This window comes from Myotis myotis, unplaced genomic scaffold (genome assembly GCF_014108235.1).
Source record: "Myotis myotis isolate mMyoMyo1 unplaced genomic scaffold, mMyoMyo1.p scaffold_m19_p_18, whole genome shotgun sequence".
Classification (NCBI taxonomy): Eukaryota; Metazoa; Chordata; class Mammalia; order Chiroptera; family Vespertilionidae; genus Myotis; species Myotis myotis.
In genome coordinates this window covers 35,539,770-35,566,982 of record NW_023416322.1, presented here as the reverse complement: position 1 = coordinate 35,566,982, position 27,213 = coordinate 35,539,770, and the positions used below count along the sequence as shown (strand labels likewise).

The 27,213-nt window shown below is 37.0% G+C and overlaps 1 protein-coding gene and 1 non-coding gene across 6 annotated transcripts in view; both read right to left on the bottom strand.

Annotated features, from left to right (window-relative positions):
* Positions 1-27,213, bottom strand: part of PTPN22 (protein tyrosine phosphatase non-receptor type 22) — a 41,473-nt gene that overhangs the window by 3,394 nt on the left and 10,866 nt on the right. For 2 of the 5 annotated variants that reach the window (XM_036343179.1, XM_036343180.1), the window contains exons 3-20: positions 27,122-27,198; positions 26,912-27,007; positions 26,198-26,236; positions 24,996-25,067; positions 24,821-24,880; positions 23,918-24,060; positions 23,339-23,405; positions 22,031-22,108; positions 19,472-19,558; positions 10,986-11,062; positions 10,024-10,838; positions 7,781-7,864; positions 7,523-7,632; positions 6,251-6,278; positions 5,708-5,788; positions 5,347-5,462; positions 2,597-2,627; positions 347-424 (exon numbers count right to left, since the gene is read on the bottom strand). In XM_036343179.1, coding sequence (XP_036199072.1) covers positions 347-424; positions 2,597-2,627; positions 5,347-5,462; positions 5,708-5,788; positions 6,251-6,278; positions 7,523-7,632; positions 7,781-7,864; positions 10,024-10,838; positions 10,986-11,062; positions 19,472-19,558; positions 22,031-22,108; positions 23,339-23,405; positions 23,918-24,060; positions 24,821-24,880; positions 24,996-25,067; positions 26,198-26,236; positions 26,912-27,007; positions 27,122-27,198 — 2,139 coding nt within the window. The other 3 variants (XM_036343181.1, XM_036343183.1, XM_036343182.1) reach the window with 2 other exon arrangements.
* On the bottom strand, positions 13,705-13,868 carry LOC118673873. The gene has a single exon (XR_004973526.1). It is a non-coding gene; the product is annotated as a U1 spliceosomal RNA (small nuclear RNA).

Genomic DNA, 27,213 nt, shown 5'->3' with positions numbered 1-27,213 from the left:
GGGTAGGCCCTGCAGAACTGCTGAAAGCATCAGTGAGATATTTATTAAAGCATCCAGCACAATGCCTGACACATCCTAACTCATGTGTTGCTTACATCTGAACCATTTGGTTACCTAGCTTTATTTTCTGCATATGCTAGGCAAATCCATGTAATAGAATACATAGTGGTATGTAAGATGTTAAGCGGTAGCTGGGGTCAAAAATAAAAAGATAAATTGCATGAAAAAGAATATAAATATAAGGACCTATACATGCAACCTCAAATCCTATTTAAAGTTGTATTTCTTATACTATAAAAGAATAATTTAGGTAAACATAAACTGTGCTGTAAAATAACACACATACCAAAATTTAGCAAGGAGCTGGAGTTACTTGACTGAACAGAGTCTGCAGGCTTGTTTGGTGAGGAAGAAGTACAGAGACCTAGAATGAAAAGAAAAAATGTGAGGGAAAGAATAAAGACAAACTGAGATAACTTTTTACCTTTTTATTGAATCTATTGCGATGACATTGGCTAATAAGGTTGTATAAGATTCAGGGGTAAATTCTATAATACATCATCTGTATATTCTACTGTGTGTTCACCACCCATCACCATGCACACCCTTACTCAAATCATTTGTTCTCCACAGTAGATCATCCATGGCAAAGCCTGTGATTTTTCTTACACTGTCCTCTACTCCTGTAATATCTTTCTTCACTTTCCAGTCTGCCTTTTTCCCATTATAGATGATTCTAGTTAGGCCCAGAATCTCATCTCCCCCAAGCACTATGCTTCTTGGTTTTGCCATTTAGCTACTTCTTGGTAGGCTTAAAATATATAGTGTTTCTCTTCCCAGAACCTTAATATTGAGGTATCAGTTTCTGCCCAATTTTGAAAGCAATCCAGTGAAAACATGTCCCACATTTTGCGGGAGCACTGTCTAGCAGTGAAAAAAGATAATTTCAGGTTTGTATAAACTTTCTAAGAAGCAGCATATAACTGGGGAGAAATTATTAAATAGTCATTTTTTGTTTTGTTTTCAACATTTTCAGAATACAGTGTTAGGACTGTGTATGTTCATATACACATACCTAATACTAGGATTCTAGAAACATCTCCCCATTCATGGAAGTACTTGAGTATGAATCACTAAAGTACATACTGAATTTCAGTCAGATTCAATTAAAAATATATTTATTGAATACTTACTATATGCCAAGCATTGGGCTAAGCACTGACGATGGAGACAGAAACATCAATGATGATAGAGAATCATCTATTAGCCGCCTCCTGCAAGTCCCCCACTGGGATCAAGCCTGCAACCCAGGCATTTGCCTTGACTGGGAATTTGACCAAGACCTCCTGGTTCATAGGTTGATGCTCAACCACTGAGCCACACCGGCCGGGCTGATATGTTCTTTTAGAAAAAGAAACCTGTGTATTTCATAAGCTAAATTGATCAAATCAATCTTTGGCTATTCAAGTCACTCATTGCTTTTTTTTTTTTTAAGCTGTTTAATTCTCCTGTTTTATACTATAATTTCCTCCTCTTGAAATGCTAAAATTCTCTTTTGACTGGCTTTAGCCATCTTACTGTCCCATTATACTTAGTCATCATAGGTGAGAAATCAGTTCATTTCGGAGATCAAGTGTGGTGGCAATGAGAGCAGACTGGCACAAGTTTATGGAAAGATAGAGTGAAAACTCAGGAGAAAAGAGTAAGATTCAGCTATAAACCTTCTCACTTGGATAATACCTGACATCAAGTTTTCTCAGTATTTTGTCCCTCCCTAAAATACCAACCAGCTGTTTGGTCCTTGATGATTAACCAAATTGATCAAATTTGTAAAACTGTATCACCATCGCTCAGCCAGCGTCGCTCAGTGGTTGAGCATCGATCCATGAACCAGGAGGTCACAGTTCAATCGCCTGTGCTGCGGGCTTGATCCATCGTGTGAGGTGTGCAGGAGGCAGCCAATCAATGATCCTCTCTCATTATTGATGTTTCTATCTCTCTCTCCCTCTCCCTTCCTCTCTGAAATCAATAAATATATACATATATATAAACAACCATGTTTTATATACTTTATAGTTATAAATAAGGATTTCTAAGATAATCAAATTCCCACCGTTTCAGGAGTCTTTGAGTTTGTTTTCATTACAATATAGCAAAAGTAGTAAGCAACAGACTATTGCTAATAATACTTGGTAAAAATAGAAATGACTCAGTACTTTGCTTTATTAAATCAACACATTTGTTTCACAATATGCTTTGCTGTGACTGTTTTCAAAGAAAATACATCTGAGGTTAGACTGCTGGGAATTTTAAATAACACACTTGGGTGCCAGCATCTTAGGATGAGTAGAAAGTGACAAACATCATTCTACTATTCCACACCCCCCCGCCCAACCCTTCACTCCGTCCTCAGTATTATATTATCACTGTGGAGCCCAGCACAGTGCAATGTTTGGGGGTGATCTGACCCATAGGACCCAAGCAAGCTTCTGTTTAGGAATAATATTAACTTTTCATAGAGTGGTTATATAAGGAAGAATTAAATAATCATGAAAGTAGTATACATATTCTAAAAAATAAGTATAAAGAAGCTTACTCTTTTTCATGTTCCGCAAAATTTTCAAACTCTGCAAAAATGAAGAAGAGGAAAGTGTTGATTTTTGGTGTGAAATCCAAACTACTTTAATCAAGTAGAAATACAGATGTCAGTCAAATGGATTAATTTCCTTTCATAAGAGCCATCAAAGTGCACAAAACCATTTTGCCATTTTAAACTCAGTGCGAAGTCTCCACTTGATTTTATTTCACTCTCCCCCCCCCCATATGAGAATGACACTATGTATTTATAAATAATGTATCAGAATATCAGGGGAAAAAAGTTTCTACGTTTCTTTTTGGGGACCATTCCAGAATCCGCGATGCCTTCTGAAGATAGCTGTGACACACAGCCACTCCCATTCTAGCCAGGAATGTTTATCAACCGCATTCTGTACTCCGTTTCCTAGGGTCCACTCCATACTGTTAGCCATGCCACTTCCTTCACCTTTCTTTCAGCAAACCCATGGACTCTGCCTCGTTCATAAAGAACCTACCCACATTTTTTCTTTTCTCCACATAAAATAACCTACCCACATGTTTTTCTCCACATATCCTTAGCACGTACATTTTTAATCTGTTCCGTAATATTCAATGCCTCTTGATAATTTTCAGGTTGTTTCTTATGTAGGCATTCTGTTCAGTAGATTAACTGTCCTCTTCTCAAGGGCAGGTAGATGTCCTCTATGACATTTCTATTTTCCTAACACCTAACAGAAATGTATTCTTCTACATAATAGATATGTAATAAATTCTCTTTTTTTGAAAAATTTTATTTTGATTTTAAGAAATAAATCATTTATTTATTATTCAAGTTATCTTAGTAAAAATGCTACCATTCTTATTTTCCATCTACCCAGTTTCCTAACCCTCCCCCACATAAAGCCATCGTTATTAGCTTCTTATGTATCCTCCCAGTTACATATGAATACAGAATACAGATATAAATCATATTTTGTTCCTTTTAAGCAATAGTTAATGATTATAATAAATATAGTGAGAGACTTCATTTTTTAACCTTCATAGTATTCCAATTTCTGCACATACCATGATTTATTTAATCAATTTCCTTAATGATTAATATTTATGTTGTTCCTAATCGCCTGCTCTTATAATTTTTCAGTAAATAACCTGGTATACCCTTCGTTTCATATATGTATACACATATTTGAAGGATAAATTCCTAGAAGTGGGTCAAAGAGTACATGCATTTGATATTGTTAGATTGTCCTCCATAGAAGTTACACCACTTGACTTTCCCACCAATGCAGGCATGTGCTTATTTTCACAGTCTGCCTAACAAAGAATGTAGTCAGACTTTGGAATTTGCCATTCTGATGAATGAAAAACAGTATGTCAGAGTGGTCTTAATTTGTATTTCTCTTATTATGAGTGAGGTTGAACATGTCAAATGTTTAAAGGGCAGACCGTGCATATTTATTTTGCTTAAACTATTGGATCATGGGGTTGTTGTTTTGTTTTTTGTTTTTTTTGCCCACTTTTCTATTGAAGTTATCACCAATGAATTTCTAGGAGCCTTTATATATTAAAGAAAAGCCCTGGCTGGTTTTGCTCAATGGGTAGAGCATCAGCCTGTGGACTGAAGGGTCCCAGGTTCAATTCCAGTCAAGGGCACATGCCAGGGTTGCAGGCTCGATCCCCGGGGGGGTGGGGGTGGGGGCGTGCAGGAGGTAGCCGATCAATGGTTCTCTTATCATTGATGTTTCCATCTCTCTCCTTCTCCCTTCCTCTCTGAAATCAATAAAAATACATTTTTTAAAAAGAAATAACTCCTTGGCTATGATGCCAGTTGCAGATATTTTTCTCCAATTTGTTCCTTGTCTTTTGATTTTAAGTTTATTTTTATTTTTGCCATGCAGAGATTTTCTATTTTATTTAAGTGAATTTATAAATCTCTCTTCTTATGGCTCCTGGATTTTGAGTCTTTCCCACTCCCAGGTTGTAAAGTAAACTTTCCAAGTTTCTTTAGTACTTTTTTGGGGTTGGTTTTTGTTTCTCTCTCTCTCTTTTTTTTTTAAACACTTAAATCTTCTATCCATCTAGAATATATCCTGGTATAGCTGTGAGATATGGATCCTATTTTTTTTCAGGTGCTTATCCAATTTATCCAACGACAATTAAAACATCCATCTTTAATCATATACCAAATTCCTATACTTATTTAAATCTATTTCTGGACTTCCCATCTGCTATGTTGGTATGTGTTTTTTCATACACCAATATCATACCATTTTAATAATTGAGGCTTTACAATGTTTTAATGTCTGGTAAGGCAACCAACCCTCCTTCCACTGCTGTTACTTCTATTTTTAATTTTTTGAGTTTACTGGCCATTAATTTTATTTTTTAAAAATATATTTTATTGATTTTTTACAGAGAGGAAGGGAGAGAGAGAGTTAGAAACATTGATGAGAGAGAAACATCGATCAGCTGCCTCCTGCACACCCTCTACTGGGGATGTGCCCACAACCAAGGTACATGCCCTTGACTGGAATCGAACCTGGGACCCTTCAGTCCGCAGGCTGACGCTCTATTCACTGAGCCAAACCAGTTAGGGCTCCTTCTATTAATTTTAATTGTCATGAGACCAACAATGTTAGTGACCATATTTAATCTAATTTTCCATCTTAATGCTGGCAGCTGGTGGGAGAGAAGGGAGTAGCGGGTTAGGTGACACTTCCAGTAATGAAAAGCTTCTGGTGTATTTCCATAAACTCCTATCTTTTTTACCTTACTCCTTGTGAAACATTTTCCAGGAGTCTTCAATGTTTGTTTTGAAGATGTTGAATGTTCCATGGTGTTAGGACAGCTGGCAGAATAAGTCTCCATAGGTTGAGCCTGCATACCTGAAAAAAAAAGTATTTGTTGCATAGCTTCCTAAGCTTTCAGGTTTTATATAAGTATATATCTAGTAATTCTTGGCTTGGCTTTTTTATGCACTACTTTTACAATACAGTATGGGCCTTTAAAATGTCTTATTTTTATCTTACTTAATCATTTCTTGTGCCTTTTTCATTTAGGTCCCACTTTATTGCTAGCCTTTTAACAGTCTTATTTCTGCAACTTTTTGGAGAGAAAGTGCTGCACTTACAGTCCTCGTCAGCGAGGAAGAAGGACTCTCGGGTCCTTTCTGGGAGTGGAGGGGGAGGAGAAGAGCGATCTTCATGCACATCTGTGATGAGAACAGGGCACAATAAGCAAAAACATCCATCACTTAAAGTCTCCAGGCAAGACCCCTCCTTGATTTTGTGTAACTTTTCCAACTTCTCAATATTAACCTACCGCCACCAAATAAAAAGTTATCTGAACTGTGACCGGAGCCTCAGGAGCTTTGTCCTTCCAGCTCTTCAGCCAATGAGCCTCTCCTTCGTCACAAACTTGTAGCTCACTTACGAAAGTGTTTTTCCAAAGAAACTGAACCTGAATTGAATTAAGTTTCTAGTTCTTACAGAGCATCCTGAAACAAAGCAAAACTCCTAGCCTGGGAAACCCAGGAATAGATCAATAAACAGTGGAAGCTATTATGGGAAGCATGCCATCTCCTGAGGTGAATTACTCTAAACTTAATGAGCCATTCTCACAGTGCAGATGCTTAGGGCTAACATCTCATCTAAAGTTATGAGAATTTATTTACCTGATACGGGATTCCGGAGTTTTACAATCTAAAAAAAGAGAGAGAGAGAGGAAAAGTGAAGGAAGAATATGTACACAAATTTACAAACTCAAAGCAATGCATGGCATTTTTGAAGTTATATTGTATATACGGATAAAGATAGTTATGAAATGTTGACCCTATTTTTTGTAACGTGTAAGTGTGCTGAGTTATGAAAAGACATCAACTCTTAGTGATTTTTATATGTCACGACAGTTGGTCCTAAATTTATTCTGTTTTGACCTATTTCCTTTCTACTCAGAACATTTCCTGAAAATTTAATTGAGGGTAAATTGTTGAAATGGAAATTACTTCATGACATTGGAAAAGAGTGAATTTTCTTTTCTCTGGGAATTGTTAATTGAAACACCATTACTTGTAGAATATTATTAACAATAATAATAACAATTACTAGTAAATTAAAAGTATAATTAAAAAGGTACAGAGTATTTGCCTACTACATTGTGATTGTAGGCATGTTTAACTGTTTTAGTTAATTACTTCTATGATCTCTTAAATTGTAAGGGAGTTGGTTCATATAATATATACAAATGCATAACAGATTGTTGAAAGTGTAGAGTTTTCTTCTAGAGGCAGGGAACATTATTCCAAAAGGTTTAACTCAAATAATATGAACATGTGTCACTAAAAAATTTACTCTCTATAATACGTTATCACAGCTAACACAATACAGTCAACCAAATGACTATTGCAAACAAGCTACCTACTTATGAAACATTTACTTTTGCTTTAAGTATCCTTCAAGAATCAGCTCAAATGTTTCCACTTTCACTGTGTTTTCATTTACCACTTCCGACCTGAAGGGATCTCCCACACTTTCAAGTCTCTTCTCTTTCCCATGGCACTGGTCATATTTGCCTTGTTATAATAAACTAGAGGCCAAATGCATGAAATTCGTGCAAGGGGCTCAGCCCTCGCAGCCCCGGCTTCATCCAGAAGGTTGTCCGGAATGTCATTCAGCTGTCTCGTCTAATTAGCATATTATGCTTTTATTATTACAAATAGACAACAATACTTGTATATACACCCTATATCTCCACGGCTAGACTATGAGTTTCTTAAGGGCAATAATTGGATCTTATGCATCCTCTAGCACATTGTTTTATAAGTAGTATCTACTTAATATTTATTGGCTGATAGGTGTTAAAAATACAAGCAGTAGGACTATAGTCTGTCGAATCCAAATGAGTCAGAAAAAAAGAAGTTATGGACCTTGATTGGCCTAAGTCTCACCAAGTCATCAGGTTTGCTGGATTTAGGTGTTCCACTCCATTCTAGTGAGGTTCCAATTTTTGTCATCCCAGCTGAAGGTAAAGATTGGGGAACATGCAGTGGGACTTCTCCTGGAAGGAAGTAAATATGGTCCAATTCTTAGGAGAGTTGTAATTCTTTTAGACAGCATATGTTACTCAGCAATAGCATGTACAACATTGAAAGGACTTGAGAAGTACTAGTAACCTAGCTTTGTGTTACTTACTGAATGATACTCACCAGCTTCCTCTACCACAATGAAAGATTCAGGTGTCCGCTCAGGAAGTGGAGGGGGGGTTTCATCGTCTATTTTTGGAGAAGTTGCTATCCAAAATGTCAGAAGTAGAATTATAATTTTTAATTAGGAAAATCCAAAGAAAATTCTTACATTTCAACTTGATGGAAATCCCATCAAGTGCCATTACAATGTTTAAGCTGGTATCTGTTCACTCAAGGAAAAAGCAAAATAAATTCTCTCATCTTAAGTTGCAAACCCAGAAGCTTTATGCTTCTTCAAAATGTATGATTTCTGTTAAAAGCCCAAAAGTATTTTGATTGAGTCACTGAGTATCAGCTAACATAACAAAATATTATATTAACTTAAATTACATAACTCTTCCTTTTGTTTTACATAGAATATACAATACAGCATCATAAAAGCATTTTGACATGCCAGAGATTGTTACAGACTTGGTGAAATCATAAAGATTGTAGTATCTCTTATTCATTCTACAAGGATGAAGAACATGTATGTCTTTTTGTCTTTTAAAAAACAATGTTGTATTCTATATTTCTGTAGAAATATTCAGAATTTTTATAGAAAAATGTAATGCTATTATAAGAAACTGCCACCAGATGGCACACATGTAAATGTTCTTACAACCCTTGAAGATAAGGATTTGTCTTTTAACATTGATGTTCAGAGAATTTAACGTATTATAGGTACCTAGAAAAGTAAAATTCCTTTAAATTATAAAACAAGATCAAAATATATAAAATAATCTAATCAAAGAAGGAACTAGATCCAGATAAAGTATTTTTTGTAACAAACCTATGTGTCGACACATTTATTAAGACATTACTATACAATAATGTTATAGAGTAAAAGCTCTTTCTACTTCCTATTCAGGTAAAACATTTTTAATAAATTTCTGATGATACACCTAAGAGAGTTAAATTTACTCTTTGCTTTTTTTCTCTCACAGCCAACTTATAATCATCTCTAACAGGATATTTAAATCTATTATCAAACCACCCAGTAAAACAATATGCATAATATGCAAAAATACTAGTATAGAATTATAAAATAAAGTATGAAAGTAAAGATGTATTTATGATTAAAATCCCACCCAGAGCCCAGCTGGCATGTCTCAGTGGTTCATCATCAACCTATGAATCAAAAGGTTCCTAGTCAGGGCACAGGCCTGGGTCCCTGGCTCGAGCCCCAGTGCGGGGCATGCAGGAAGCAACCAATCAATTATTCTCTCTCATCATTGATGTTTCTATCTCTCTCTCCCTCTCCCTTCCTCTCTGAAATCAATAAAAATATGTATTTTTAAAAAATCCTACACAGAATATGGAACACATATTCTCACCTACTAAGTTATTATAAGAGGGCAGGAGGAAATCAGGTTCTCCTTTTGCAACTGCCTCAGCAAGTATAGCCACATGGTTGGGCAGTAAAAACTCTGAGTGACCACGCAGTGCCCTAGATCATATCTTTTCTTAAACTCATTTGGTAGTTGCTTCTGTGTGTGAAGGGAAAATTGTGGACCTTTCATATACATTTCCAGGAATGAGAATTGCCTCCTTTAAAAGCACTCCTGTTGGCTTCATATCAGGGATGGGGAATGTCTGGCCCATATAAGGCTGGAGAAATAATTTGGTCTGGCCTTCCAAGGCACTAGGGGTGAGTTAATTAAATGTTTCACCAAATATAGCAGGCTGATTTTTAAGTTGATGATTTTGTATGACCGGCAAATGATATTATAAATATCCAAATGGCCCTTGCAGAAAAAAGGTTCCCCACCCCTGGCATGGATGATGGATCATAGATCATATGGATCATGGAATGTTACATGTTTGTTTTTGTTATTTTCAATTTGTCACAGCATCAAAACACTCCTGGAATTTATTTCTTAGAAGGAGAAGGAAGCAGAGAAGGACAAGGGGGAGGATGAGAAGAAACCAAATCTTTTATAGAAACAAAGTGAAATCTAAAATGCCATATAAACAGACTGTGAATCTCAGAGGGAAGGTGGGGTTGGGTGGGTGGATGGGAAGAGATGAACCAAACAACCTGTATGCATATTTGTATAATCCATGGACACAGACAGTTGAGTGGTGAAGGCCTAGGGCCGGGGCAGGGGCCGGGGTGGGCTTGAAGGGGTCAATGGGGGATAAAGGGGAACATATATAGTACTTCCAACAATAAAGATTTTTAAAAAAATAAAATGCCATGTAAGCTTTTAAAAATAACTTACCGACATCTGCTATCTCTTGGTTCAGTGTGGAGGGGAAATTGGTTGGAGGATTCAGTGCTAAAGAATCATCTGGATCATAATAAGAAAATAGGGTTGCAGAGGATGTTGGCAACGAAGAACAAGGTAACACAGTTCTAGCTTGTTCCTCGGGTAAATCAAGAGACATCTTAGAGCCAGCACTTCTTGGAGACGATGGAAAATAGGGACTATCCACTAAAGACATGTGAGAATGTGCATTAAAAGCCCTAGCGTCATGCTGCTTTGCACTGGAGGCATGGCACACTTGGTGCTTTGAGTCACGCGACAGCGAATAATTCAGTTCTGCTGAAGAAACATGCATCGCTTTTTGAGCCTGCTCAAAACAAGAACTATTCGGTTGAGATGCCAAGCAAGAACACTTTTCCTTCATGCCCAGCTCATTGGTGTCTCTCTGTTGTATCAGTTCAAAGGGAGTTGACTTGGTCCGCGTTATTGGCCCCTTTGCGTTGAAATATCTTCCTGCTGCGTTCACAGGTTTAGAATCAGGACCTGCTCCAAGCAGAACAGAGCTCAAGTCCAAACTTTGATATTTCTGAAGAGGCTCCCCAACTATTGGAAATGTCTTTGTCTCCCATTTCATGGTTGTGCCAGCATTTTTGTTACAACCATAATTTAGTTCCAAAAACTCACAAGAACTATTCTGTTTAGCAGGGTGCAAAGCCAACCCTCCCTTTTCACTTATTTCAGAAGTCCTCGGCTCAAAGGAAGGAGCTTCTGCATTTTTCACCTGAATCCTTTGTTTGCTCTGTCGGTTCATCACTTTTGCTTCTTTCATGCTGCCAAAACCAAGAGGAGGTAATAATGATATCATAACCCCGGAAGGCTGCTTCCATAGCTTTTCCCAGCATCACAATGAGTGATAAGCATGAGCTATGCCCCCGAGACACAATTAGACAGCATGTAGAGTGTAAAATTATACTCACCTTTTTGGTAAATCCGGAGAATAAGCGTTTGCTTCCAGACTGGGATTTTGCTCAGGAACTGGATACTTTGCTTGAATCTTCAAGAAAAATAAGAGATTGCTTTTTAAGTGAAGCAATGAAAGTGTGATATTTTATACATAAGGCTGGAAAGTTATTTTTCAGAAAATATAAAGACAAAATAATTCATAAAAGAGATGAATTTCCAAAACATTGAAGCCAACAAGAGCATGTTCACAAACTGAGACCAAAAGGATGAGAATAAAGGATTGACAGTGTTATAGAAATTAGAAAGGATTTACCTACAGTAATCACCTTTTAAAATGGGGGCGTCTTAAAATGTTTTTGGGAGTAGCTTTATTCCTAAGAACACTCTACCTTCAGAAGTCTCAGCATCTTAACTCTGAATGTTAGTAGGTGTTTATTAGGTCCCCATACCTACCTCATATTGTTCTACCTTTCCTTCCTTACAATGTTCCAGCTACAATTGGTTTTCGCCATTGCTTAAGCATCGTAAACGTGTTTCCAATTCAAGGCCTTTACACTTTCTGTTCCCTCTGGTTGAAATACACTTGCTCCAGATTTTGCATGGCTGGCTTTTTCTAAGTAATTATTTTCTACTTAAATGTCAGCTGCATAAGGAAACCTTCCCTGACCACGCAACCTACAATCACACTCCCACACACTTGCCCAGCCACTCTCAACCTATATTTTCTTCACAGCAATTTGATCATATTATGAATTTTGTTACTGAGGCTCATGGAACCCAAGGTACCATTGAGTGAAAACTGTATCTTGATTTCAGAGATGTTTAAATGTAAAAAAAAAAAAAAAAGTCATCAGCAATTGTAAGTTTCCACCTGTTATGGGTTTGATTGTGACTTTCAAAAAGACATGTTAAAATTTAACATGCCCCTGATATCATTAACTGACCTTATTTGGAAGTAGGGCCTTTGCAGATATAATTAGTTAAGATGAGGTCATGCTGGGTTAGGGTGGGCCCTAACACCATGACTTGTGCCCTTATAAGAAGAGAAAACAGACTCTCAGAGACACTTGGGGAGAACGCCATGTAATGATGGAGACAGAAACTGGAGTGATGTATCTGCAAGCCAATGAACACCAAGAATTGCTGGCAAATGCCAGGAACTAGGAAGAGGCAAGGAAGATTTATTGCCCTGGAGCTCTGAGAGAGAGAGAGAGAGCACGGCTCTTGCTGACACCTTGATTTTGGACTTCCTGCCTCCAAAACTGAGAAAACAGACTTGTTGTTTGAGCCCTCCTCAGTCTGTGGTACATGTTACAGCAGGCCTAGTAAACTGAGTCAGAGGCTTTACTACTCCACTTCCAATAATGGATAGAACAATGAAACAGAAGATCAATAAGGAAATACAGGGCAGACACGAGCAACGCCATAAACCAATTAGGCCTAACAGACACACATACAATACTCCACCCAACAACGTGCACATTCTTCTCAAACATATATGGAACTTTCTCCAGGATAGACCATATGTTAGGCCACAAAACAAGTCTTACTAAATTTTAAAAGTATCCTTTTAAATCATAGTGAATTGAAGCTAGAAATCAACAATAGAAAAAAAAAACAACTTAAACATGTGCAAATATATTGTAAATTAAACACTCAAACAACAATAATCACACAAAAAGATGCTTAACATCACTAATCATTAGGGAAATGCAAATCAAAACTATGAGATACCACTTCACACTTATTAGGATGGCTATTATCTAAAAAACAAAACAAAACAAAAAACCCAGAAAATACTAAGTATTGGCCAAATTGGAACCCTTGTGCATTTCTCATGGGGATGTAAAATTTTGCAGTCACAGTGAAAAACAATATGACAGGACTTTAAAAAATTAAACAAAATTACAATATAATCCAATAATTCCACTTCATGGCATACACCCAAAAAATCTAAAGTAGCATCTTGAACAAATATTTTTTTACATCAATTTTATAATAGCTAAAAGTTGGAGACAACCAAGTGCCCGTTGAAACAAAATCGGTATGCACACACACTGGAATATTATACAGCCATAAAAAATAAACTTCTGATACATGTTGCAAAATGAATGAACCTTGAAAACATGCTGCATGAAATAAGCCAGATACAAAAGAATAAGTATGCGACTCCACTTATACAATGTATCTAGAATAGGCAAATTCATAGAGACAAAAAGAAGTTACAAGGTTTTGGGGCAGGGGATATTGATTTGGATGATGAAAATTTTTTAGAAATAAACAGTGACTGTCATACACATTGTAGGAGTACTTAATGCCACTACATTATACACTTTAAAATGGTAAAATACGAATGAGGAAGTGTCTCCTTCTCTTCTGCTTTCTGGTACAGATTGTATAAAATTGGTGTTAATTATTCATCAACCATTTGGCAGAATTCTCAAGTGAAACTATGTGGACCAGAAGATTTCTTTTGGGGGAGTTTTCAAATGGCAAATTCGGTTTCCTTAACCATCATGGGGCTATTCAAATATCTATTTCATATTGAGTGATTGTGGTAGTCTGTGTTTTTCAAGGAAATAACCCATTTTGTCTAAGGGGTGAAATTTATATGTGCTGAGCTGCTTATACTACATTCCTTTATTAATTACCCTTCTGATATCTGCGATATCCCCTGTTTCATTCCTAATATTGGTAATTTTCATCTCTGCCCTTTTTTTCTTTCTCTTTTTTTAGGGGAGAGTGAGAACACAGTTCCCCACTAGAACAAATTATGTTGTTGAGTTTCCCACATTTGGGGAAATTGCAAGAGTCAGCACATCCGGAGTGCAATGGATTAGCCTCGCCCTGGGAAAACCACCTTCGTGATCATGGCATCTCCCCCACCACATACGTACGCCCCTTTCCCCCCTTTATTAGTATTCCTCGAGGTTTGTAAACTTTATTGGTCTTTTCAAGGGACCAGCTCTTTGGTTCACTGATTTTTATCTATTGTCATTGATCTTTTTTGGCTCTTTTTGTTTTCTAGATTCTCAGAGGGGAAGCTCAGATTATTGGTTTGAGACTTTTACAGTTTTCTAATGTATGCATTTGGAGTGCTATAAACTTCCCTGTCAGCACTGTTATAGCTCTGGCCCACAAATGTTGACGTGTATTTTCATTTTTATTCAGTTCAATTCATTTAAAAAAATGTTTCTTGATACTTCTTCTTTGACTCAATGGATTATTGAGAAGAATGTGGCTAATTTCCAATTTTTTGGATCTTTTCCTGTTATCTTCCTGTTATTGGCTTCTAGTTTGATTTCATTGTGGTCAGAGAATACATTTTTTATAGTTTCAGTTCTTTTAAATTTTTCAGATTGTTGAATGGCCCATGGTATGGTTCATCTTGCTATACGTTCCATCAGCACATGAAAAGAATGTGTATTCATGTGTTATTGGACGGAGTGTTCTAAAAATATCTATTTGATCTGGTTGGTTGATGGTATTGTTGAGTTCTTGCTGATTTTCTGTCAAGTTTTTCTATCAATTGTTGAGAAAGGGATATTGGAGGTCTCCAACTATACCGGTGGATTTGTCTATTTCTCCTTTCACTTCTATCAGTTTTTGTTTCACATATTTTACATCTCTGTTTGGTCCATATGCACTTAGGATTGCTATGTCTTATTGGTGAATTAACCCGTTTAGTGTTATAAAATGTCCCTCCCTATCTGTGATAATTTTCTTTGCTCTATTTTATCTGATATTAATACAGGGTGCGGCAAAAGTAGGTTTACAGCTGTGAGGATGTGAAACACAGAGTTTATTCTCGTACCATTATTTATTAATTATTGTATTATTTTCCATGCAAACAACTGTAAACCTACTTTTGCCCACCCTGTAGAGCTACTCCTGCTTACCTTTTATTCGTGTTTACATGATATATCTTTTTTTCCAATCCTTTAAACCAACCTTATATTGGAAGTGTGTATCTTACAGACAGCAAATAGTTGAGTCATGTTTTCAATACACTTTGTCAGTCTATCTGTTAACTGGTGTATTTACACTACTTACATTTAGTGTAGTTATTACTTTTTTGTTTAAAATATTTTTATTGATTTCAGAGAGGAAGGGAGAGATAGAAATATCAATGATGAGAGAGAATCATTGATAAGCTGCCTCCTGCACGTCCCACACTAGGATCGAGCACACAACCTGGGCATGTGCCCTGACCAGGAATCGAACTGTGACTTCCTGGTTCATAAATCGACATTCAATCACTGAGCAACATTCGCTGGGCTAAATTTAGTGTAATTTTGAATGTTCGGGCTTAAGTCTGCCATTTTATTTTATTTTTTCTGTTTGTTCTCTCCATTTCACATTTCTCTTTCCTGCCTTTTTCAGAATTTGATCTTATGTATAGTTTTTTAAAGAAATGTTTTGGTATAGCTTTTGTAGCTGTAGCTCTTGGTATTACATTATATATACATAACTTATCACAGTCTACTTATTATTTTGCTAGTTAGTACAGAAACCTTACCTCCCTTGGCATTCTTTTTTTTTTCCCCCTTGGCATTCTTAACTCTTCCCTGCTTGTAATGTTATTGTCTTACATATGTTCTCTGATACATTTAAAACCATATCAGATACTGTTATAATTTTTGCTTCAATCATCAAAAAATTTAGAAAACTTAAAAGAAGGAAAACCTATTATGTTTACCCATGTTTTTGCTTACCATGTTCTTCCTTCTTTCATAATTTCCTTTCTGTTTAAGAAACTTCCTTTGCTATTTTTTTAGCATAAGTCTACTGTTGACAAATTCTCTTAGTTTTTCTTCATCTGAGAATGTCTTGATTACCCCTTCATTCCTGAAGGATATTTTCACTGGGTGTAGGATTCCGAGTTGAGAATTCTTTTCTTTCAGTACCTGAAAAATATTGTGCTACTTCCTTCTGGCCTCCATGGTTTCTGATGACAAATCCATTGTCATTCTAATTATTTTCCTCCTACAGTTAAGATCGTTTTTTCTCTGGCTACGTTCTATAATCTTTGTCTTTAGGTTCAGAGGTTTAATTATGATGAATCTTTCAGTACGTTTATAGCTTCGCCTTTTTTCTCCTCTGCTTCTTAGATTTCAATGACACAAATGCTAAACTTTTTGTTATAGTTCCTTAGTTCCCTAAGTTTCTGTTTTTTTGTTTGTTTTTAGTCTATTTTATTTCTGTTGTCCAGGTTGGGCAATTTCTGTTGTTCTATCTTCCAATTCACTAATTCTTTCTTCTATACCCTGCATTCTTTTATTGAGCCTATCTACTAAGCTATTTTGTTTCAGTTACTATATTTTTCAGTTCTAAAATTTCATTTCTTCTTTATATTTTCTGGTTGTTTTTTTTCTGAGTCTTTATATTTCTTTGCTAAGCCTTTCTATTTATTCATTTGCTTTTTTGTTTTTGTTTTTCGTCATTTGTTTTAAGCATGTTTGTAATTGCTCATTGAAGCATTTTTATCAAGGCTGCTTTAAAATCCTTGTCAAAATAAAATAATAAAAAAAGAATAAAAAATAAAATCTTTGTCAGATAATTCTAACATCTCTGTCAGCTCAGTGTTGCCATCTATTGATCTTTTATTCACTTGGTTTGAGATATGAGGCTCTGTATCTTAGTTTAACCTTCTCTTTTAGCTGTTCCTTTGTTTGTTTGTTTTTACTCCATTCTGACAGGAGAAGGGGGTGCTGCTAACTTGTTACTACCAGGTAAAATCTACCTCCGCCAGTCTCCTCATTTAATCTGTGGATACTCAAGGGAAGACACCATGGGAGAGGCTCCCATCTCATCTCTGACATTGTGGTGGAACTGGCCTCATTATTGTTGGATGATGGTGACGGTCCTGACTGTCCATGAGGTCTCCTCTGACCTTACTTCAGTAGGGAGGCATGGCGGTGCCGCGTTTCTGCCAGGTGGAAGCTCAGGCTCCCCATGTGGTCGCCACTGGCACTGGAGGCAAAACACATTGCAGGCCACTGGGAATGAAAGTCCTAGCTCTCTACTTGACCTTTTTGATGCCACCCCAGAACTTTATTACAATCTAGGGGATGGGGTTCTAGGCGCTGCACTCAGCCTTTGCTGGCATGGATGGGGTTGGGGGCCATTTTTTAAATTTGGTGTTGACTAGAGTAAAGTGGTTATTATCTAAAAGTCTTACGCCTTGCCCTACCTAGCCGGTTTGGCTCACTGGATAGAGCATCGGCCTGCGGACTGAAGGGTTGCAGGTTCGATTCTGGCCAAGGGCACATGCCTGAGTTGCGGGCTTGATCCCCAGTAGGGGGCATGCAGGAGGCAGCCTATCAGTGATTCTCTCTCATCATTGATGTTTCTATCCCTCTCCCTTCCTCTCTAAAATCAATAAAAATATATTTCAAAAAGATAAGTCTTATGCCTTGCTGGGCCACCCCTTTCCTGGTCCTTTGGCTAGAGAGAGTAGGCTCTTGTTAGTCTTCTTTTGTCTGTACTGTTGTCATTTCCAGGTTGTTGGCTTCTTCAATTCTAAGCCTGGAATATATGAGGCAAAGGAAAATCCAAGGAACTCCCCATCATGTCTTTTCTTGGGTCACAAGTCCCTAGCTGGTCTGCCTTCTTATATTTGTTTTAAATATAATGTCCAGGGTTTTTTGGTTGCACTTAGTGGGAGGAATAAGGAAAAGTTTATCTACTCACTCTTCCCAGAAACAGAAGTTCTCTTGGCGATCTTTAACCAGTTTCTTCAGTGGGAGCTTGAACCATGTACCCATGTTCCAATTTGCTGACTAAAGACCCACTCCAAACAACCCAGCTGACTGGAGTCACAGCATGGCCACTGGGCTAAATTTGAGTATTGACAGTTCCTGAAACCTAAATAAACTATTAGCCCACATGCTCTAGCAACACATTATAAAATATTTTTTGTTCTGGAAGGGTTTTCCTAAGAGTAGAAGGATGGCTTGATTTTAATAGGTTAAAGGAGAAAATCATTGTGATCATTCCACAAATGCAAACATATGCAATTGACTGAATTTAACATTTTTTCTGAAAAAGATTCTTAATAAAATAGAAATCAATGAATACGTTCTTTAAACAATTAAAATATAAATATCTCCAATCAAGTCAGCATCACACTTAGTAGATGCAAGTACGGAGGCAAAATAATAATAATAATAATAATTATTAATAATTATTATAATAATAATAATCCTGCCCATTAAATTCGGTCATCCATATCACTTCTATTATTTAACCTTGTTCGGGCAGTACTAGCCAATGATATAGTCACAAATAGGATATAAGTAATATTTTCTGGCAATTATACTTTTATTTCCATCATCTTCCACCATGTTGTGTTCCCTTGGAGTTAACATTAAGTATAGGATTGCTTAATTCATTCCCTATCCTCAACAGTTTTTTTGGCTATCTTTCCCTTTCCATGTTTCATAATGAACTGATAAAATTATGATCAGGGTCATCTCTTATATATTTTGTATTCTTAATACTGTGAAAACAGTAGGTCTTTGGTAAATATTTTCATGTTAACAATCCAAAATGTGATATAAAAATTAAATATATATATATATATATATATATATATATATATATATACACATACATACCCTGGGAAGGTAAGCCAGCAAGTTTGTCTTCTTAAGGTTTGTTCAGAACCTAATACTTTGTGATTACACAGTAAATATTTGACTTACCAACTTTTGAGATAAGATCAAAATAGGACATCCTAGAATACCCAATATTTTTGAATTGGAATTTGGTCAAATCATAATTGCTTTTATACCTAAGGCCTTCAGCTAAAAGTCCTTTGGATATCCTAAAACATTATCAAAACTTGATGAGACACACGCAATAAAAAGGAGGCTAGTGTAACCTGAAAAATTACATCAGTACTCACTCATGGTTTCGCTTTGTAACTGTCACCCTCATTTCTAACTCACCACACAACTGTCTAAAACGTGGGAACAGAATATATGCTTGCTCTTTCACACCTATTGTTTCTAAATTTAGCTAAAAGTTGTATGCAAGCCGAAACCGGTTTGGCTCAGTGGATAGAGCGTTGGCCTGCAGACTGAAAGGTCCCAGGTTCGATTCCGGTCAAGGGCATGTACCTTCGTTGCCAGCACATACCCAGTAGGGGGTGTGCAGGAGGCAGCTGATAGATGTTTCTCTCTCATCGATGTTTCTAACTTTCTATCTCTCTCCCTTCCTCTCTGTAAAAAATCAATAAAATATATTTAAAAAAAAAAAAAAAGTTGTATGCAAGAGGTTAACCAAAGGACAAATTTTCTAAGTTAAAATACTTCAATTATTTGTGTTCTCCACAAGAGATTTGCAGTGCAGCCCATGCACATTGGATCGGACACTCCAATTTAGTTATGATGATAAGTAATAAGCTAAGTCCTGCAACTAACCTAAGATCCTTCCACCAAATCTCATGTTTTTTTTTTTTAAAAAAAACTTACAAAACATCAAGTTTAAAGTTTACCTCTGTTCCAGAGTGTCTATCTCTGATGACATCCATATGCCTCTTAAATAGTTCTATGACGGCTTTGTAGACCAGTTCATACTGTTTCTGGGGAGCATCACAAACCGGAACAAAGGAAAACAAACAAAAAAACTTGGTAAACTACAGAACCTGATTTCAGAAATATGAACACCAATCAAATCCTAGGCTAGCAAACCTGAAGAGACCATTCACGTTAGTTCAACGACAGTGCCTTGTGCTTGTATAGCCCATTTCAGATTTCAGAGCACTTTTAGGCTGCTAGGAACAGCTAAATATTTGATCTACCTCTAACTAATATACAAGGAAGGAACTTGCAGCATGTTTTCTATGTTCTTTTTTGTTTTGTTTTGTTTTGTTTTTGTTTGTTTGTTTGTTTGTTTGTTTTTTGTTTTCTATGTTCTAATCCCCTTTTCTTACTTATCTTTCCCTCCATCTTCATCCCTCTATTTCTGTTTTCCTTGCTCATGTGTTAAAATTTTTATTTAATATTGGATGCATTTTTGTGTGTGTGCAAGCCACCTTTACCTTTTCTGGAAAACGGTAGATAGATGGTTTTAATATGTATCATTTAACTTGACCCTTATAATTAACCTATAAACAAGCTAGGCTGTCATTCCTGTTTATAGACTATTTGTCCAAGGTTATTCAGAAGTAATTTCCAGGACTTTGGTTAGAACCTGTATCTTCTAACTCAGTTTAGTGCACTGAGATCAAACTGCTGAAATTATGTCTTAGCAAAGACATCAAAGAAGACTGTTGAATAGAGTTTGAAAATGTATGGTTATAAAATTATTTCATTATAGAGAAATGAGTCCTCGACATTTACAATGTTTATGGGTTTTTACTACTCCATTTTTGCCTCCATACCTGCTCAAACACTTGATTTTGTATGTACCTTTCATCTGAATGGGCCTATTCAGGGTTTTCCCCTGACTCTTTACACAATCTTATACAAATAAAGCACAACTTTTTCCAAAGATAATTTTAGCAGGAGAACAATGAACAGTCGATGCCAACCAACATGACCATTGGTACACTCTTTAAATTTCTTAATAGAGAAAAATCACACAGGAAACACTCGTTTGGTTACTGTGCTATTTCCTGGTTAGAGTAGTGTCAGAAAAAGCAGGTACAATTGGTAAGATATTTGTTCCACTAGTCGTTGATAAAGCCAAAATATAAAGACTAACTTAAAATTATTTCAGCTGTCTTCCAACTCTTAAAAATAGGCTAGATTTGGACTTTTTCTGAGATGGGTATGGTTTTATTTATTGATTCAGTATTACAATTTAATATTATACAACTTGGTTGTATACATTGACATGGATCAGCTTTCTCTTAACTCTGACAGCCCTAAACTATGCTTTCATTTCATATAAACTTTCCCCCTCACAGATTGAATATAGAACACACCTACAGTCAACACATGAAAAAAAATTATTTTTTCCACTAGCTATTAGTGGAAAACCTGTGTGGGCCAAACAGAATGTTTATATTATAATAGCTCTTCATTTTTTCCCTTCAATTCACAGCTTCTAGATGAAAATATCTGAACTGCCACTGTCAATCATTTTACCTCTAAACCTATGTGTCAGTTAATTTGCCTTAAACACATTAGGGTTTTGCTATTTAAGCAGTAAAAAGTAGTTCTAACAAATTATGCAAGAGTGTCTGATCCCTAATATCAATAAATGTGTGATGAATGAATGAATGGGTGAATGATAAACTGTATCTTCAACATGGAGACCATTTAGATATGTGGGTAAAATTATTGGTGAGGAAATATAGGTGAAATTAAATATTGTAGAAAGTGAGAGATTCAGGCTGGTATTGTTTCACCTAGGAGGGAGAACTTGAACTTGGAAAGGAGGGGAGAAAAGGGAAAGAGCATTACTAATGGAGTGAATGAGTGTGAGCAATGTGGGCTGGGTTCAAATTTTGTGATACATATATAATCATATATATAGTGTGTGATTGTAATTATGTTTTTTTAAAAAGTATGCATAGAATAAGGACCAGGAGAGACTATAGAAAAATAGTACCAGTGGCTACGTAGGTGATAGGATAATGGTTGATTTTACCTTCATTTTTCATTATTTCCTAAAATGAGCATAGACTGCATGCTATAGATTCTGTTACCACCTACTGAAGTAGAAATATCTCTGATTTTCTATGGTTTCAGAAATAAATTACTACTACAAAGTTTCAAATTAATATGAACCAACTATTCCTTTCTAGGAAGTCAAACAACTTGTTGAGGTGTTTTTTTAAACATATTTTGTAAGAAATATTATATTGGTTTCTCAATATTTTCTGGAAAGTAAAATATAAGGGATGAAAGGAATTTGACCCACGGCAAGGGTTACCAGAAAAAATATTGGGATATTCAGAGTTAGAGAAAATGGGAACAGACTAATGTACTTAATAGTAAATTGGTGTTATGACTAAGGAATCAGCTGGTTTTGGATCCTTACTAATAAACAGAGAGGTGGAGCAAGACTCAGACACATGTTATGACCCTTTCACCACAGTCCATACCTGAGTTTGAACTAATGAAGGCCTCTGTGTTCGCATTTCCCGAATCAAAGTGAAAACACTGAAGTTCTCGGGAATTATCTATCAAATAAAAGGAAAAAATATCTTACTCCTTTGTTAATAAATTATTGCCAATTTCTCATGTCTTGATACTTCCATGATATCTGCTCTTCAAACATGGGATAATATCAGAAAATAGAAGTATTTTTAAAACTAATGAAGATTCTCATCACTTGCATCACAATTTACAGCCTGCTGTTTGCCCTAGAAAAGACTGAAGAAGCCCAGTCAGATGTGGTTCAGCAGTTGAGCATCGATCCAGGAACCAAAAGGTCACTGGTTGATTCCCAGTCAGGTCATATGCCTGGGTTGTGGGCTCAATCCCCAGTAGGGGGCATGCAGGAGGCAGCCAATCAATGATTCCCTCTCATCATTGATGTTTCTATCTCTCTCTCCCTTTCCCTTCCTCTCTGAAATCAAATATATATTATATGTATATTTGATCATTAGAGGCCCGATGCATGAAATTTGTGCAAGGGGCTTGGCCCCCGCTGCCCAGGCGGCCACCTCTTCTGCCTCGCCTCACAACCCCGGCTTTGTTGGGAAAGTTGTCTAGAAGAACATCCAGTCTAATTAGCATATTATGCTTTTAATATATATATATATATATAGATATATATATATCTATATATATATATATATAAAAGACTGAAGAAAGTCTTCAAAATGATTTCACATGGGGTGATCAAATCTCTAAAGTTAGAGGTAAAATGAAGAAGGCTCAGTAGATGTGCATGTGCAAGTAGGAGTTTTATGAAATAAAAGAAGTTGGCAGATAGTTCTAAGGCCCATATCTTAAATTTCCCATTTCTTATTTAACCTTTAAAAAACAATGTGTTGGAACACAGTTTGATTGTAAATTGAGTGCATCTACTAAAGCGATGTGCATACAGGAAGGGTGACTGTAACGCAGAGCAATGGTCCTCCAACTACACCATTGCATAGGACGCACCTGGAGAGTCACTGGGCCCAACCCAGAGTTTTTGCTTCAGTCCACCCCGGGTGGGGCCTAACATTTTGCATCCCTAACAAGTTCTTGGGTGATGCTGACATTAACGCTGCTCATCTGGAGACCACACTTTGAGAACCACCAACTTAGGGACTAGTTTAATCATCTGACAAAGCAGGTCTCCATGTCAACATTCTAGAGAAGATGAATTGTGGAGATAGGTGTTTTGAAGACCCAAACAATTCCTAAGTCTGAAAGTAGAAGGGTAAACCAATGGGAAGTGCCTGCTGAGAGAAACTCACCCCATCTTTTAGCAGCATCCACGTATAATCGATAGCACAGATAACACCAGTTCTTCCACAGCCGGCACTGAAATAAAAGATCACAGTCGTAGCATCTGTAATTGCAGACAGTGGGTCATTGACAGCAGCTGGACAATTTCCCCAGCAGATTTGAGGAAGTCGGAAACCTGGAGGCAATAAAACTTTCAAAACACCACCATTTCCCAAACCTGTTTGCAAATTGCCACATGTCACACTGAACTTCAGGACACATCCTGGGCAACTGCTCACAGCAAGAGTCTTTAGAGCTGTCCCGTTCACAAGCAACTTATCAGAAAACTATTCATTTAATTCCCATGTTGCATTTTTTTATAGCTTGTTTCTGCTGTGACCTTTCTCTTTCTGTCACTCATTTCTTTTGCTTCATTCCTTTTCGATCAACTGGACAACGTGAGGCGAGGATCAGGAGCCTACGTCCCGTGTGCTCATACCGCCTTCACTTCCAACAAAGTCAGTCTTCCTTCAGTTAAAGCAAGAGTCCTGGCCAGACTGGGACACATGGGTTGTTCTGGGGGGAAGGTTCACACAACAGCATCATACCTGCAGTGAATGCATATGGGAACCCTGTCATCCGCTTGGTAACAACGCACATCCCAGATGAGCTCAAGGATAGGGTCTATAGATGCAGGCACATCATGGTCAGGCCAGTTCTTGTAATGAAACTGGTAGATAGTTCGAGTTTCCTAAAAAAGTAGCCAGAATAAAAGGAGAGTTCAAGATTACTCTGAGTTACTAGGTAGCATCTCCTTTTTGCAGTTTATGCTGCTTTCTTCTCTATAGACCTCTGGTGACTATATACCTTTGAAGAACAATTAAGTGATTTCACGTCACTTACTATTGGCCTGTCCCTATCTGTCCCAATCAAAAGAAGAGATAATGCAACCAGAGCTTCCCAACTGGGAAAATTCAAATGGGTCACAGATATGCTGATAAATTAAATTCCTCTGTCTTAGCAAGACTGGGCAGCCTGAGTTCTCAAATTGCTTTGTAGTCCCTATTCACTGTACAGCCTCCACTCACCCTACAAAAACTATATGTGGCCACGGTGTGGAATAGATTGGGGAGCCCAGATTACACCAAAGGTCTTTTTTTTAATATATTTTTTATTGATTTTTTACAGAGAGGAAGGGAGAGAGATAGAGAGTTAGAAACGTCGATGAGAGAGAAACATCCATCAGCTGCCTCCTGCACATCCCCCACTGGGGACGTGCCCGCAACCCAGGTACATGCCCTTGACCGGAATGGAACCTGGGACCCTTCAGTCCGCAGGCCGACGCTCCATCCACTGAGCCAAACCGGTTTCGGCAAAAGGTCTTTTTTTTAATATGAAGATTTTCCCCAAACATCAAAGGCTCCACCACTCCCCAATGTCTTATGCCCAGCCCGAGTCACATATATATTCACCTGCCTGATCTCTGCGGGCTTTTGAATTTCTATACTTACACTGTTGAATTTGACTTTTAGAGTCCTGATTGTGTAATCAGATTTCCTATTTTCAGCTTCCTAAAAAGTAAATTAAAATATTAGTGATTTCAAAGACTAAGATTCAAAAACTACCCTCTGTAAAGCAGAGCTTGGGGCACCGGCTCAGCCGCATGGAAACAGGTGTCACACTTACACAGGAGACGGAGAAAGGGCCAAGTTGTAGCTGCATCTCTCCCGGCTCAGCCCAATAGCGCCCACACTTTTTCTGTAGCGCAAAGCAGAATACAGTGATTTTCCTCTGTATATTCTAGTCTTTGCTGAGTAACAACACCCGCTCCCCCATTCAGAAGTAAAGTCAGCCCTGTGTCTTTCGCCTAAGGAACGTCCCATCCCCTTGGCCTTCAAACCCAACTATATGGTCTGGAATCTCCAAGGATGGGAGATCAAACATTAAAGGCTATATAAGTTACAGACTTTCTAGAAGTCTGAAGAAGTAGAAATGGGAATCTGACATTTCCAGTATTTCAGAAAAATTAGCAAAAGTCATGTCTCCTAAGAGTTGCGCAAGCTAACTGAAACACCAAGTTCCCTTGGTTTTAGCTGGAATTGTATCAACTCAGAATGGCAACAATAGGTTAGAAGAATGCTGCTCAATAGAAATATAATGTGAGCTACATATGTAATTTTAAATTTTCTAAAATTTTGAATTGCCACATTCAAAAATGAAAAAGGTGGAATTAATTTTAATATCTTACTTAGCCAATATATCAAAAAATTTTCAACATGGGATCAATATACAACAGTCATTAAATATTTGACATTTTAAACTGTCTTCAAAATCCAGTGCATTTTTAATATTCATAGCACATCTCAGTTAATATGCTAAATTGTCATTGGAAATATTTTATTCCCATTTAGATTTCAGAAAATTTATAGTTGAAAAAGATTCACATACCAAAGTTGTTCCAAACATACTTAAAATTTTCTAATCACTGAATTCAGTATCAGTTTTTAAAATGAAATTCACTAAAGTAAAAATAATTGCGTTCCTCGGTCACACTAGCCATATTTCAAGAGCTCAGTAGCAATGTGTGGCCAGTGGATGCCATGTTGGACAGCATGGGGTTAGAAGCTCTGACTGGCAGTTAAAGATGTCTGATTAATAAAATAGGAAGATGAATGGTTACTTTAAAAAGCATACCTCAGTTTTATTAAAATACAGTCTACTGGGGAAATGGACAAAAGGAGTCCTTAGGAGTAAAAACAAAACAAAAACAAAAAAAAACAAAGCCTTGTGAGTCATTTCATTTGGCAGCTTTAGGAAAGTTTTGCTACCAATTCCCCCCCTTCTTTTTCTTCTTTCCTTTACCTTTAAGTATACTGAAAAGAACTCACCTTCCCCATTTCAAACTCCATGCATGCCATAACAATGATCTGGGGGGATGAAATAGATAGAAACTTAACTGTTGATATAGTTAGAAAGAGCAGTTAATACTTGGGTCCCAGGACCAAGAAGTGTTAATTATTCTTTTCTGTTATTTTTTAAATGTTTTTATTGCTTTTTTAGAGAGAGAGGAGGGAGAAGGATTGAGAGGTAGGAACATTGATAAGAGAATCATCTATCGGCTGCCTTCTTCAGGCTCCCTACTGGGAATCAAGCCCGCAACCTGGGCATGTGCCCTGACCAGGAATCGAACTGGTGACTTCTTGGTTCATGGATTGGCACTCAACCACTGAGCAACACCAGCTGGGCTTCTGGGGGTTTTTTGTTTTGTTTTGTTTTGTTTTTTTAACCAAAAAAAAAAAATCTTGATCAATTACAAACTGTTGATCCTACCCATCCTTCTTTCTGTCCTCACTTCCCTTTTCTCTATTCAAATTAGTAAATTCTCATTAACAAATGAGCTGGTCAAGATGAGAACTTTCATTTCCTTGAAGAGTGACATTGTGATTTTGACTAAAAGGTACCGGAACACTGAAATTCTAGTGCCTGACCAAAAAAAGCACTATTTTAATACATAGGAAACCTCAATAACATATTCCAATGCCCTCACCCCCTCTGTCCCTAAAAATGAGAAAAGATAATAACAAAAATAATTCTGCTCTTACCAGGACACTGTATTCCCAAATCATCCTCCAGAAATCCAGGAGAGTTGTAGACAAAGGTCCCTGCGTAGCAATATAAGCCTGGGGTCCATAAACTCCCTAAAGGGGAACAGAAATTACATGCGGTGACTACAACTAGTAACCTTTCGCTCTTGTCTAGTGTATTTCCTACCCCCTCCCTTTTTTTAGGAACCTAGAGAATATGCAGTGTACCTTAATGAAATTGGCATTGATGTAACTGGAATCTTCATCAGAGGTTATTAAGGACAGCTCTACTCGGCTATGATCATCTATAATACAAAAGA